General features: G+C 35.7%; 1 protein-coding gene across 5 annotated transcripts in view; it reads right to left on the bottom strand.

The window, feature by feature from the left end:
• Positions 1–15,499, bottom strand: part of ARHGAP24 (Rho GTPase activating protein 24) — a 710,372-nt gene that overhangs the window by 28,395 nt on the left and 666,478 nt on the right. For all 5 annotated transcript variants that reach the window (XM_063107675.1, XM_063107673.1, XM_063107674.1 and 2 more), the window contains one exon: positions 2,089–2,221. In XM_063107675.1, coding sequence (XP_062963745.1) covers positions 2,089–2,221 — 133 coding nt within the window. The remainder of the gene's footprint in view (positions 1–2,088; positions 2,222–15,499) is intronic.

Here is a 15,499-nt window from a genome sequence, read left to right as displayed (position 1 = left end):
TTTGAAAAAAAAAATCATCTTTAATGTGTGAAGGTCCTTCCCATGTTTAGCATGCTTAGAACATAGACAAACACATGCCTACTGATAAATAAGTGTCCCAGGACTGCTCATGTCTAAAATGTATCATTTGGGGTGAGCGGAGAGGTGAAAAGCCTGATCTTCCTGGAAATTTCATGAGGGATTAATTTCTTTGGTTCTTCTCATTGTAAAACTTTCTCTAAAATGTAAATGGTCCCCCCAATAGCCAATGGATATTGCAATCTGATTTCTTCTCCTTGTGAAGGGCTGGATAGTAAATATTTTAGGATTTATGGGACGTATGATCTCTGTATCAACTACTCAACTCTTCTGTTCTAGCACAAAAGCAGCCACAGATAATATCATATAACAAATGGAATAAAAGTCCATTTGCAAAACATGGACTTTACCACAAAGGTGCTGAGACAATCCAAGAGGAGAAAGAATAGTCTTTTCAACGAAGGGTTTGGGGACTACTGGATATCCATAAGGAAAAAAATGAAGCTGGAACCTTTCTTCATACCATAGACAAAAATGAACTCAAAATGAACGATAAAGCTATAAAAGTCTTAGAAGGAAATATAGTAGTAAATCTTTGTGACCTGTGTGAACAAAGGCTTTTTAGATATGACACAAAAAACACAAGGGACAAAATAAATAAATAAATATAAAAGAAAATGGACTTCACTGAAATTTAAAACATTTGTGCTTCAAAGGAAACCATCAAGAAAATAAAGAGACAAACCCAGAGAACGGGAGAAAATATTTGCAAATCATATATCTGATAAGGAACTTGAATCTAAACTACACAAACTCTTGCAACTCAATAATAATAAGGCAAATAACACAATTCAAAATGCGGAAATGATCTGCCTAGATATTTCTCCAAAGAAAATACACAAATGGCCGATAAATACATGAAAGTTGTTCAACATCATTAGCCTTCAGGCAAAGGACATTGAAACCTCAGTGAGTTACTACTTCATGCATATTTGGATGGCTGTGATAAGAAAGACAGATAACAGCCAGTGATGGTAATGACTGGGGAAATAGGAACCTGCACACATTGTGCAAGTCTACCTTTCAGGTATATACCCAAGAGAAACGAAAACACACGTTCATGCAAAATTTTGTACATGGATGTTCATAGCAACATTTTTCTAAATAGCCAAACAATGGAAACAAATGCCTTTCAAATGATAAATAGATGAATAATGGAATATTACTTGGAAATAAAAAGAACAAAATACTGATACGTGGTAAAGTGTGAATGAGCCTTGAAAAGTCAAAGAAGCCAGTCACAAGAAACAGCATATTAAATGATTACACTTATACAAAATGTCCAGAATATGCAAATTTACAGGGACAGAAAATGAATTAGTAGTTGCCAAGAACTGGGAAAGAGGAGCATTGGGAGAGGATGTGGATTTGTCTTGGGGTAATGAAAATGTTGTAAATATTCTAAAATTAGATTTTGATGGTGGTTGCACAACTCTGAGAATTTACTAAAAAGCACAGAATTATACACTTTAAAAAGCCTGATGGTACAGTATATAAATTATATCAATACTTCTGTTTAAAAAAGCAGGAAGTAGGTAGGATTTGGTTCACAGAGGCCCTTGTTTGGGGTGGTTTGGAGGCATACTATGGAAAGGGGTTTCCAAAACAAGGTACCACTTCTTGATGGCATATGTGACCTGACGTGGCACCACAATCAGCCATTTAGGGGAGCACAGTGGCAAGGAGAGCTGATTTCATTTATTCAGCCGTATTCTGTATTCTTCTTTTTTTGAAAGATTAAATTAAATTATTTTTATTTTGTATTAGCATATTCATTGTTACAAATCATTCCCGTATTGTTTTTGATCAAAAAGAGAATCAGCAATGGCACATGACTGTGTGTAGCAAGTCTAAATGTGTTTTCCACTCTTCTGTCAATACGCAGAAGAGTGGAAAACAACTGAAGGACAGGGCAAAGGGAAATTTACAAATTACTGTAAATCTCCTCACTGAGCACACTGAGGAAAACCCCAAACGAAAGCCTATTTGGAAATCAATGCATCGACTCACTGCTTCCTCCTCCTTGCTGAGCAGTTTGGCGCAGGACAAAAAATCTTCATACTTCGCATAAGGAATAACTGGTTCTGGAAGTTCTCGGAGATACAGTTTAAGAAGAGATGCCACCGTGTGCACGTCTGTGTTGCTGTGGAGACAGAGATGTGAAGATAGGCTTTGGAGTGAACTTTACACCATTTATTTTTTCATCAAATCTACATCTAAGAGTCAGAATTCAATTCAAGTTGGCGATTGAATCAATCAATCCAGTTTTCAGGGGCACACACGAATGTATTGCCTATTAGGCCACCACAGGTGTGGAGCAGGAGGACACAGAAGGACACTTAGAACCCTCAGTGGAGTTTGAAGATATCTGAAAGTTCAAGCATTTTTCTTTTGTGTGCATTTGATGAAAATACACACAAAAAAGTGTTAACTTTAGAAAACAATGAGAACATATCAGACCTTAAATAAAATATAATGCAACCTAACAAAAAACATCAAATCTACATATGTGTGTATGTGCTTTCAATGTCAAAATTAGTTCCTTCTGAATCCTCACTTTGTCTCTTAAAATGTTAGATTCTTTTTTGAGAAGACATTGGTGAACGGTTATAGATACTTGAGGCATAGTATGACATGCTGCAGCTTTTTAAGCAGAGCTCATTTTGAAGATGTTTAACTCTCAGAATAATTGCTTATCTAATTTTCTAAGATAATTGGGAATCCTTAGAGTCTTCTAGAATGAGAAGAGAAATATTACAAAAATAAACAATGAAAACTTAATATGTTCTTCACATAACCTGCACAGTTTATTTTTATCCTCTGCTGAATAGCAGAGTGGCAGGATAATTTATTGAAATATTAATTTATGTTTTGTTCTCTCTATCCTCCTAGTGCCTGTTAATGAAGACGGATGACAGTAAAGACAGAAAGAAGGTTCTTTTTGTTTTGTTTTTTGTTTTTTATTTTAGGGGAGAAGTAGCAGGAGCATGAAAGGTTGATTGATTCCCTTGAATCAGCAAGAGTAGTAACGAACAAGTCTGGGGATTCTGTAAGTAGTGAGAACATACCCCTCACTCCCAGGCTATGATGCAGGGAGCAACACATTCCCAGAGGACTATGACTTGAGAAGATGGCATGCAGGCACTGGGATTTCCTGCCTCAGTGAACATTCTCTTATCCCAAAGGTTGTCTAGTCTAGAAGCAGAGTCGACTTCACAAAACTATATGAGCTGGGGTACTGGGCATTTTAGTCCTCAACTTTGAACTCACGGGTTGATTTCATCAGGTATTTCCTGCACACCTACTCTGTATTAGGTCATATAGAAAACACAGTGGCTAGGACCCCAGGGATTTTTAAAAAATGCATTATTCTAGCCTGCTCATAACTTGTAACCTAGTGGGGGCAGAAGATATTAAGCCAATGAAAATACAAGTATGTAATTACAAAGTGTGGTGCCTGTTAATAAGGAAAATTATTGTATGCCATCTGATAACAAGAGAGGACTAATCTAGTATTTGGTGGGGGTTCTCTGAGGAAATGATGCTTGGGCCAAGATCTGAAAGGTGTATAAGAATGAACTAACTCAGAGCAGAACGGAGGAAGGCATTCTGATAAAGCAAGGAAGGGAAAGAACCTAAAGTGGGAGGGAAGCTCATGTTCTTGAAGAACTGACAAAAAGCTGGAAAGACCAGCGCTCAGGGTCGGGCTCAATAAGGTTTGAGCAGGAGGCAGCATCCTCACGGACCACAGAACTTCACCTGCCTATGGCAGGGGCTGAGGCTTTCCATTTTGACTTTGAGATCTGTCAGAACAGGCCTATTGTTAACCATTTTGCAGATGTTAAAATGATAGAGGTGATTTGATAGGGGTTGTTTAAATTAATTAATTTTATTCTTTTCATAAATAAATAAATACATTTTTTCTTTTAAAATTCTGAACTGATAATATAGAAAAGGTCATCTTAAAGACTTGTAAAGAAAATAAAAATCATGTTTCCAGGACATTTTGAAAACTGTGACCAAGCTCATTAGTTCATAAAAGTAATTTCCAATTTTTTTAAAAAAAGATAGACCTAAAATAGTCTCAATGGTAAGACAAAGAAGACACTAAGGGTTTTTTTGTTTTGTATTTTTTCTAGCAAACCGCTTTATTTCATGTCTATTGAAGCCCTCTGTTTCTCTTGCCAAATAGCAAAGCATCTGACCCTTGAAGGTACAGTCACTAATAGTAAGAAAACCATAGCACAGGGCAGGATATGCAGTGACATTAAATACTCCATCAAACTATTTCCGCCTTTGGATACCACTCTAATCTGGTTCACCATCATCACTGGGTTGGGTTTGTTTGCCTTCAGAGTCAATGACAATTTTTTTAAAGCTATAGTAGGTTCAAAGAAGAACATAAAATAAAATATAAAATAAATAAGTACATATTTCAATATACAGAATATGTTACGTAAAATGCTGTGACTATATAAATAGAGCATATTAAATATTTATTAATAACTATAAACTCAGGAATAAGTGAGACAATAACGATAAACAAGAAAGATATATTTAACAAGGAATCTGTCCTGGCATTTCATTGATGATCTGTTCATTACACTGACTCCCCTCAAGCACACTGTTTTTAAGGTAACTTGCTTGTTACTTCCATATTATTTCACTTCTAATGAAGTAAGGCATTTTGTGAGCTACAGTATTGAGCACATTTGAACACTAGATGGCGGGATTGCAAAGTTAGACATTGGCATGGTGCGAAAATTGCAAAGGAAAAGAGGCTGCAGAATCATTCTTCCTCTGCCAGCAATTTTCCTAGCACCAAAGCTGCGGTAATGTTCCAAGAATAGAAATATTTGAGCAATGAATCAAGGTAAGAGAAGCAGAGTGGGATGATTACTTTATTTCTACCCCGAAGTGATATGTTACATTAGCTTTCTAGCATTACAGTATACCCGCACGAATTATGTGGAAATGATAAAGAAAAAAAATGACCAAATATATTTTCTTTTTTTTTTTTTCAATTAACACAGGTTATTACATTTTTGCTTAAAGGTTAAAACTTAAAAATGTATGACTCTCTTTATTCATGGGTTTTATTAAACTTAGGTTACATTGTAGAAATAGAGACTTCTGCATTTTTCTAGCATTCTCATTTTTGGTTTTGCCCTTACTCACTAAATGGAAGAAAACAATCACTTCTGGATAGTCTCCAACATGTTTTGCCAGTTTTGATTCACCTTCAGAGGCTCACAGTCAGTCTTCCCTAATTGTCAGTAGGCTAACCTCCTGCAATGGGGAAGTCTGGTGTTTCTCTGAAAAATCTCTTTGTATATTCATCCTATAAAATAGCAATCTTCTGTATCTAACTCTCCAGTTTGATATTGAACATCTGCTACTTTGCCTAATTAATATTTACTCTAATATGTGCAACCAATTAATTATATATCAGTATTATGTGTTAATTGCCCAATGTACCTAGAAGAACGTGCTATCTATGGCTCAGAAAAATGTATCTCAGTCTTCACCAAAGTGAAGTGATTGCATTGTAGGACAGCCTATGCACCATGGACAATAAAAGTGCCTCACCTGGTTAATAAGAGTGACAACACACCTGCACAGATCAGGCTCTCACTGCGGTCTAGTGAGTAGGTTCTGTTACTAACCCCATTTTGGATACTTGAACAGGAAACTGCACAGATAAAAATTATTTTTGGCTAATCACTGAGATATGAAGTGCTTTAGAGTCATGCTTATTTGGTATGAGTTCAAAACTACTTGCTAATGTAAAATCACTGTAGAGACTCAAGTCTCTTTCACTCACCTAGTGGTAGAATCTGTTTAGAAATTAAGATAAATAACCATGCACACTATATCCAGTAATAGCAGAAAGACAGAGAGATGCCCAAAGATCCTGAGTAAAAGAGCTATCAGATCAGGAGGAGCTCTGTAGCATATGTCCCTGAATTGATCAACAAATGGGTTTGGTTTTCACCTTATACTGTGGTTGGACTTTAGTTCTGCATCCTGTTTCCTTGTGTGTAGTGATTTTTTCCAAACTTAAAGGGAGAGTTCCACAAAGCTTTCTACGATTGACTGAATTTTATATTCTCACAGGTCTTCTGATTGTTCTGTGATCACTCATTTAGTCACCAAATAATCCCTGCACACCTGTAATGTGCACTGCCTCTTGTGACATGCTAGGTGAGACAGAAATGAATAACACAGACCCTTTTTATCCCCCTTGGGCTCACATCACTAACAGATCACCATCAACACTCTTCCATACTATGCCTCCTTTCTTCTACTTCATAACACTCTCTGTATATTCTAACTGCTAAGTCCCTGTCAGGTATATGATCGTAAAGATATTTTTTATACTTGCTGCAAATTATCTGCTCTATTTTTAGTCTGCATGTAATATAGGCCACTTACAAATCTGAACAGGGATAAAGGAGTCTGACAAGAATCCCTCTTTGCTTACCCTCTAGCCCCACTCTTCCTTCCCTAATAAACATACTTATACACACTGATAAACCCAAATGCCACTGTAATTACACAACACAGACAAACCCTTGCAACGTTTAAGCCTCAAAATTAGAAATGGGAATTTTTCACTCTGGATACTAGGCACAGAACAGAATACAATCCCTTGATTTAACTGAATAGAATAAATTTTCAGTACACACATACAGGAAGTTATTAAAGATATCGTGAACTTATCTGCAACAAGCACAATGGGATGCCCTAAAATTCACTTAGAATTAAAAAAATAATAATAATGTTATATCCATCAGATTTCAGGGAGAACACATATGAGACTGAAAACATTCAGCAGCACTACCAAGATTAATTCTGCCACCAAATTGTCTTGCATAAACAACACTCTACTTTGTCCACTGAGTTCACCAAGATAATAGAAAAGCAAATCCAAAGGTACTGAGCAGCTCCAAACTAAACTAAATATCTATTTAAAAAAAAGTCTGGTTCTGTTCAAAGTTATTCTGCTTTTTTTGTTGTTGTTGTTGTTTGCTTAGCACTTTTTGACAGTGAAACAAATCTGGTTAAATTGTCACAGCTTATTGTACAGTTACATAAATGTCACCACTGACATATATGAAACCAAAAGACAAAGTCCTGGACTACATTGAATTAACGCTTGTTCCAATATAATTCTCCTGGTTTAATGGTACTGACAGCAGAGAATTGCATAGTGACCCCTGCTAAGGACTGAATTCTGTTCCCACTCCCCAAATCCATACATTGAAGCCCTAACTCCTAATGTGAGGGTATTTGGAGAGGGGGCCTTTGGGAGGTAATTAGGGTTAGATGAGTTCATGTGGGTGGGGCCCTGGTCTGATAGAGTAAAAGCCCTTATAAAGAGACACTAGAAAGCCTGCTCTCCCTCTTCCGTTAGTGCATGCATTGAGGAAAAGCCATGTTAGGACACAATGAAAAGCAGCCGTCTGCAAACCAAACACCCAACCATGCTGGCACCCCGATCTTAGATTTCCAATCTCCTGTACTGAGAGAAAATTAATTTGAGTTGTTTAAGCCACCCAGCCTATAGGATTTTTAAATGCCTGCCTGGGCTAACACAACCCCCAAATCTGCATTTACTGAGCTTGCCTGTAAAATTGTTAAAAGTACTGCTCGAGTGCTTGGTAATGATATGTTAGCAGAAAAACAGAAACACACTTTTAGTTAATGTGGATTTATGGAAACGTTGTTGGACAGACCAATGTGATACAGAAAAAATGATTCTCGACCTTGGTTGCACACTGAAATCATCATATTTTGGAAAGTTTTTCAAAATATTCATGATTGTGTCCTATACATATTGATATAATTGATCTGGATTGAAGCCCGGGCATTGAGATTTTATTCTCATGTGCAGCCAAGCTTGAGAAACACTAATATAGAACATATGTTTGGAATAAAAGACTTCCAAGGAAAGGAGAGAGTTCCAGTGTGTAATGGTCACAAGTTTAAATCTGGCCACGTCTACCATCCATAGGAGCCTACTGGTTACATGCATGTTTCTCCAGAATTCCCTGATGGAAGAAGTGGTGGGAGGAATGTTGCTGGGGAGATGTTGCTCAAGCTTAACCAAACTGTCACACTGGTCTTTTCTTTCCTACTTCTAGAATTACTTAGGTATATAGAAGTATGTGTGCAGAGACTCCTCCCTTACAATGCCAGCTAATCATGTAAAAAGAATATGTAATAGTTGGATACACAATCATTTCAACACACCCATGTGTGAGCACATGCATGAGAGTACACACAGGCACATACACACAAACGTCCCTCCCTTTATGTTTGTAAGATGCTCAAAGTAACAAATAAAATACCTTGTTGTACAGCTGTGAGGGGGAAGTTACTTTGAACAATCTGAGTTTGGGGCTTCTGAACAATACACGTCTCAAACAGAAAATAGCTTCACTCCTAAACTGAAAAAAACCATCACGGATATTTGCCCATGTGCTACTTCTGACTCCTACCTCCCATGGGTAAGTCTCTATTTCATTGTTTCTTTGACACCCCCTCGCCTTTCCCTTTCACCTCCTTGCTTCTCCTCTGATCACCATTTTCACCGGTCAAGACCCAAGCTCCTCTTCCTCTGCTGACCTCTAAGTGTTGTTGTTTTCCTGGACTCGTTGCACACTCCCTGGATAAATCCATGAGTTCAACTATCACTTTTCTACAATGACTACGAAGTGCATGAGACCTCTTCACTGAATTCTTAGATGTTCCATACATGCTTTGAACTTCATTTGACCAAAAGGACCATCACCAACAAAAAAACTGCTGTTTTTGGGGGGCATAAAATTGTTCCTCCTAGAGGATTTTGTCATGATAAATGGCATCACTATTCACACAAATAAGCAAGAAACCTAGAAGTCAGCCTCTTCCTGACACCCTAAAATCTAACAGTGATTAGTGATTCTCAAACTGAGCTGTATGTTGGAGTCACCTGGGAAGTTTTAAAAAATATTAATGACTGGATCACATGCATTCTGACATAACATCTTATGCATCCATAGCCTCCTCAGCAGTCTCACTGACACTGCTCAAGTTCAGGTTTACATCCATCACCTCCATGAACACAACAGCATATTAACTGGTCTTCCTGCTACAAGCCTGTGCTCCTACCCCTAACCTCCTTAACAAACACATACAGGTGGTAATTATCAGTAACAAATACATATAAATAACAAGTAAAATGCTTTGTCGTACAGATTTTGAATACCATATTTGAATACAAAGAGAAATTGTTGAAGCATGTATAGATAAGTATATATCACATAGAAACCTACACACTTATTTTATAGACTAGTCATTAAAGTTGTCCTTTAGTTAGTTTGTTAGTATGTTCGAGGACATTAATTCACTTTAGAAATAGCCATATTCTAATTTGTCCAAGTAAATTAAAAATTTACACTAAAAAATAAAAATAAACTGACTTTCTATTATAGTATCAATGTGCTTTCATAATAAAGGAAAGACTAGCAGGATTGAGGCACTTACAATGCTTGATGTAGAATATTCAGAAGAATTCCTTAAAGCAATATTATATCAATAAAGCTCATTTTAAAACAGGTTACCTTGTACATGCATATGCATTCAATTCCAACAACAAAACCTAAGTAAACCTTTAGTGCTGTCAGTTACAAAATCAAAATGAGTCAATTATGTACATCTGAGTCTAGCAATTTTGGACCAAAGGTTCAATGTCATATCCAAATTTAACTTAGAGGTAATATTTAAATGCACATAACACATTCTTGTACTATAAATGACATTAATATTTTCCAAACTCTTAAGAACCAAGTTATAAAAAAACCCATAAGTTTCTGCCATAGAAATTAAATCTGGAGTCAATGAAGCCACCAAGCTTTTCCTATTAAACTAAAATCTTATTCACATCAATAATGTATATAATTATTTAGGGCTGGCTGGTTAGCTCAGTTGGTTAGAGTGTGATGCTGATAACACCAAGGTGAAGGGTTCAGATCTCTTTGCCAGCCAGCTGCCAAAACAAACAAACAAAAAATAATTTAGAAGAAAAAAGAATGTATATAATTATTTAGACTAAGTACTAACATAAGGCATTATTTAAAGTCAACAATGATAAAGAGATGATGGCATGTTTTCAAACCAGATATTCTATTGTAAGTGTGTGTATATACTTGTACTGTATATACACATATGCACATACTATACCCATACATATATGTACATACATACTCGTACATATATATTTTGCTCTTCGTAAAATTGTTTTAAACATATCTGGTCAGTTTTGTGGTATGAAGGAAATCAACTGTGGCTCTTCTAAAACCACATCCAGACTATATATGTTGGACTTTGTTCTCTTCTCAGTGCCAGCAGATCCTCACTGTATTTACATATTTATAATTGTCCCAAAAGAAAGCTGGAGTCTTTGAGGTCCCACAGATTATCTATAGTCGCCAATGGACAAAGTAGTTAGTTTGTTCAAGATTTTTAATAGACATAAGCATTTTGGATCTAGTTCAGGAGTCACATTGGTGTAATATTCACACACTAGTTCTTTTTCTGGCTGCTCTGAAGAATAAAACTTCCTAAATTCACAAAGTGTAACATATATACTGAGAAATGCAAGAATGGTTAAAAAGATTGGTAGGTTATTATCAGATGACCTATTTTCAGGTAGATATCAAGAAACTAATCACTACTCTTGTTGTCAGAGATACAACAAGAAAATTCATTTATAGCAATTTAAAAATCATACTTAACAAATAGCACCTACTGTTCCATGAATTACATGACTGTAGTTTGAGAGGTGGACTGAGGCACTGCTTGCTCACCTCACATTTCCCCCAGGAATGGCTCAGAAATAAAGACAACTGGAAGAAATAATATGCAATCTCTAAGTACACTATAATTATACGTTTATCTACTTAGATTATGTAAATAATGAGCTTTCATTTCTTGCTTAATTGGAGTATGCTGTTTTTCCTAACATCTGACTCCTGCCGAGACAATGAGAGTGTTCTTTCATAGAAAGTTGACATGACTCTTTCGGTTTTCATGTCTCAACGTTGGTAAATGTAATGTATGTGCCGGAAATGTCATCACATAGCCTTTTCTTGCTTCAATTGTACCCAGGACCGGAAGTGCAATGGATTGTAATTTCAATTTCATATGGTCTCCAAAATCTTGGCAGACAGTTAATGACCTTGGCTTAGTAAAAACAGAGAAGTTACAGCTATATTTAGTTATGTCACAATTTTATTTTGTCTGCCTACATGTTTTTTAACCTAAGCTCCGCAGATGGATTTTCAGGAGAAACAAAGGAAATGTAATCATCGTAATATATTTGACAACTTATCTTTTTCTGAGAGATTTCAGATTATGCAACCAAGAACTTCCCAGAGAAGTATTATTGATGTTCTGATGAAGAGAGGGTATATATATTTCCCTAACAGCATTTAAATCCCATATACATACTTTAATACTTCTATTTTAAAACAAAAAATAAAATAGAGCCACACATCACAAATAATTTTTGTAGCCAATGAAAACTAAATAGTAACTACGGTTACCTCAATATATATATATATTTTTTTTATTAATGTATTGCCCAAAATCACCCAATTGCATGTGACCCATTTCCTTCCATAATCATCACAGGTTTGGAGGAGTGTGATGATGTGATTCTGGGATGAATGATGAAGAACATAAACATTGATTTTCAGAAAAAAATTTTTTTCCTAATAAAGTCAATAAGGTAGAAAACAAACCTTTGTGCCTTATACAAGAGATGAGTGAAGAGAGGCCTAGTTTTACATTGACAACTCTCTTAACTCACAACATTAGAGGGAAATTAAAAGCATTTTCTGGTATATCCAGGTATGTCAACAAGTTAACACCAAAACCATTCAAGTACGTGTAAAAACTTCTTCCTTCTCTAAATGCTTCAAAAGTCTTCTATTACAACATGAACGTATGCTCGACCTATGAATTAGTTGATACCATTCTAGTTCATTAACGCACATGTATAAATCAGGGGACAGAATAAAAAGCTTTAAAATATTCCAATTATGTATTTATTGTGGCTCTCAAATTAAAATGCTCCTATACTCTTTGTCAGAGGGATACTTTATCACCACATTCATAGATATTTATTATATTAGTGTTTTCTACTTGGACCATATTTTAAAGAGAGGTCACTGTAAATGGAAGAAAGACAAACAAAATTGTACTGAGAGAAAACAAGTTTTTTTGTTTGGGTTTGGTTTGGGTTGATTTTTGTTTTGTTGTTTCTGTCATTTTGTTATAAATCAAATCTAGTTTACTTTGGGAGTATAACACCTCCACATTCATGAGAGCATCTCAGGAGTAGAAAACAAAGGTACTAGTCCTAATTTATAGCTGTGGCTTTAATGAAATCTTAAACCCATTCATAAGAGTATTACTTTGTACACTGACACAGGTAGTCATTTTGACTATGTTGACAAAAATGATTGTGAAGGTTAATTCTAGATGTCAACTTGGTTAGATGAAGGAATGCTGAGAAACCTGGTAAAGCAATCTTTTCAGGTGTGTCCATGAGGGTGTTTCCAGCAGAGATTAGTATGAGAGTCTGAGTGGCCTGGGTGGGAAAGACCCACCCTCAGTGTGGGTGGGAACCATCCAATCCACTGGGGGTCGGGAGAGAACAAAAGACAGAGGAAAGAGATGAAGCTGTCTCTTGATCTGCTGGAGCTGGGATACACTCTTCTCTCCTGTCCATGGACATCAGAGCTTGATACTCTTCAGCTTTTGGGTTCCAGGACTTACACCAAGGACACCATCAGCTTCCCTGATTCTGAGGCCTTTGGACGTGGACTGAGCCATGCTACTGGCATCCAGTTTATAGAAGGCCTATTGTGGGACTTTTCTTCATAGCCATGTGAGCTAATTCCCCTAATAAATCTCTCTCATATAATTATAACATATCCTGTTGATTCTGTCTCTCTGGAGAACCCTGACTAATACAATGATATTCTAACAAATTTAGAAGTTGTTTTGCAACAAGATAATTTTCATTTCCTAGATTCTAATCTATGAAAATAAGCACATGAGCTTTATACTTTTTCAGATATAAGAAATTTTGGTGTTCTTTCATTCAACAAATATACTAAAAATATATTCGTTTTATTCCTTTATTCAACAAAGATTCATTGAGTGCCTACATTGTGTCAGATATTGCTCTAGGTATTAGCGATAAAAATAGGTGACCGAAGTACACAAAATTCTCTACCTTTTTTGAATTCATATGCTAGTCCTATCTGTAAGTTTTACTTTATGAATATAGAGTTTTAAATGAATATCCACAGTGATATCCTCTTGGGTATGTAGATGCAAGTTCCCAGGATAACACAGATGTTTATCTCAATTCTAAACAGATATTCCAGAACATTATTATTGATTCTTTAGAGACTTGTTAACCATTCCCTTACTATGAATTATCAAGGTATAAGCATATGCCTTCAAAAGCACATGAAAAGAAATTCAACATCACTAGTCATTCAGGAATTGTATGTTAAGACTAAAATGAGAAACGATTTCATACTCACTAGAATGGCTAGAATAAAAACTTGAAACATTTGTACATTGCTGGTGGACATATGAAATGGTACAGCAACTTTGGAAAACAGTTTAGCAATTCCTCAAATGTTAAACCTAGACATGATCAAGCAATTCCACTTCTATTTATATACCCAAGAGAAATGAAAACATATGTCTACATAAAAACTTGTACACAAATGTTCCCAGAAGCATTATTCTTAACAAGCAAAAGGTGGAAACAATATAAATGTCTACCAACTGATGAATGGATAAAGAAAATGTAGCATATCCATAAGATAAAATTCTATTCATCAATAAAAAGGAATAAACTATATGTCATGATGTGGACAAAGCTCAAAAACATTATGCTAAGTGAGAGGAGCGGGATGCAGAGAATATTGAATGATTCCATTTACATGAAAAGTCCAGAAAAGGGGAAAATCTGTACAGACAGAAATTAGATTAGTGGTTGCCTGGGCAGAAAGAGGGGCTGAAGATAATGGTAAATGGGCATAAGGGATCTTACTGGGGTGATAAAAATGTTCTGAAACTGATTTATGGTAGTGGTTTTCTGACTCAGTAAATTTGTTAAAAATCATTGAATTGTACCCTTGAAATGGGTGAATTATACAGTACATAAAATATAACTCAAATCTATTTCAAAAAACATATGACTTTAAGTGATACACTTTCATGAAAGAAAATTTATAATCTGAATTATAAAACATATGAAAACAAACACTTTCAGAAAATAACACCTTATAGGTATCTTATTTTTTTCAGTAGGAATTGCCCATGGAGATTTCAAAACAGAAATGAAAACTTCCTGGATTAAAAACAATGAAGAGTCTGTAGTCAAGCAGTAGTCTCCATCTCAAATAGATTCGATCATATTACTCTTCCTCCATATCTAAAATATCAGTCAGAATTGTTATTATCATCATTATACTTCCAATGAAAATAAAAATTGCCTATTACACACCAGGGACTGTGCTAAGTGTTTTATTTATATTATACCCTTTATTCCTGGTGCTTTTGTTCCATTTTGTTTTATTTTTAAGGGAATGAATACAACAACCCCATGGGATTAGACATTATTTCCATTTTATTTGAGGAAACTAGAAGTTTTGAGAAGTTAAGTCACTAGTCCTAGTTCACTAACATGGGTAGTAAATTTTGGGCCTGGGATTTAGTCCCACACCTGCCTGTCAGTAAAGCCTGAACTCTTAACTTTTATATTGGGTCCTTACAAATAAGTAGACAAATACCAACTGACAGATATGCCAAATACTGAGAAGCTTCCTGATTAACTGGGTACTTTTATTTACAACCCGATTGGGTTTCAATGGAAGTGAGCCCAATTCAGCAAAGATGAATGGAAAGGAAAACAAAGTTCACGTTCCTGACTTCAGATGCACAGGCTTTTTAAATACATCACAAAGAGTAAAACACAATGAAACACGACAGATTTCTAGGTAACAACCTATCACACACAAAACATTTAGTAAGTATCCATTCATGTATTTTTCACATGTGAGATATTTTCCCTTTAAGCCCATTAATTTTTCAGACCTTGGTATGTTTATAAGGAGGTTTCATGGAAACCTTATGAGTTATATCCATTGTTCAAATTAGATATAAGCCAAGCCATTCAAGGCAGTTAGGCCTGCCAGTACTAGCAAAGAGTGATCGGATTGTATTTCCCAAAGTGTGGGCTATTCCAAGTAATTTAAGGTGCCCCCCAAATAGGATATTGACATTAAATTATACGGCAGGAACATTAGTCCTTTATTGATTCTTTCAATTCTGGTTACATCAAAGA

Source organism: Cynocephalus volans, chromosome 9 (genome assembly GCF_027409185.1).
Source record: "Cynocephalus volans isolate mCynVol1 chromosome 9, mCynVol1.pri, whole genome shotgun sequence".
Lineage (NCBI taxonomy): Eukaryota > Metazoa > Chordata > Mammalia > Dermoptera > Cynocephalidae > Cynocephalus > Cynocephalus volans.
This window is presented reverse-complemented; position numbering and strand designations above follow the sequence as displayed.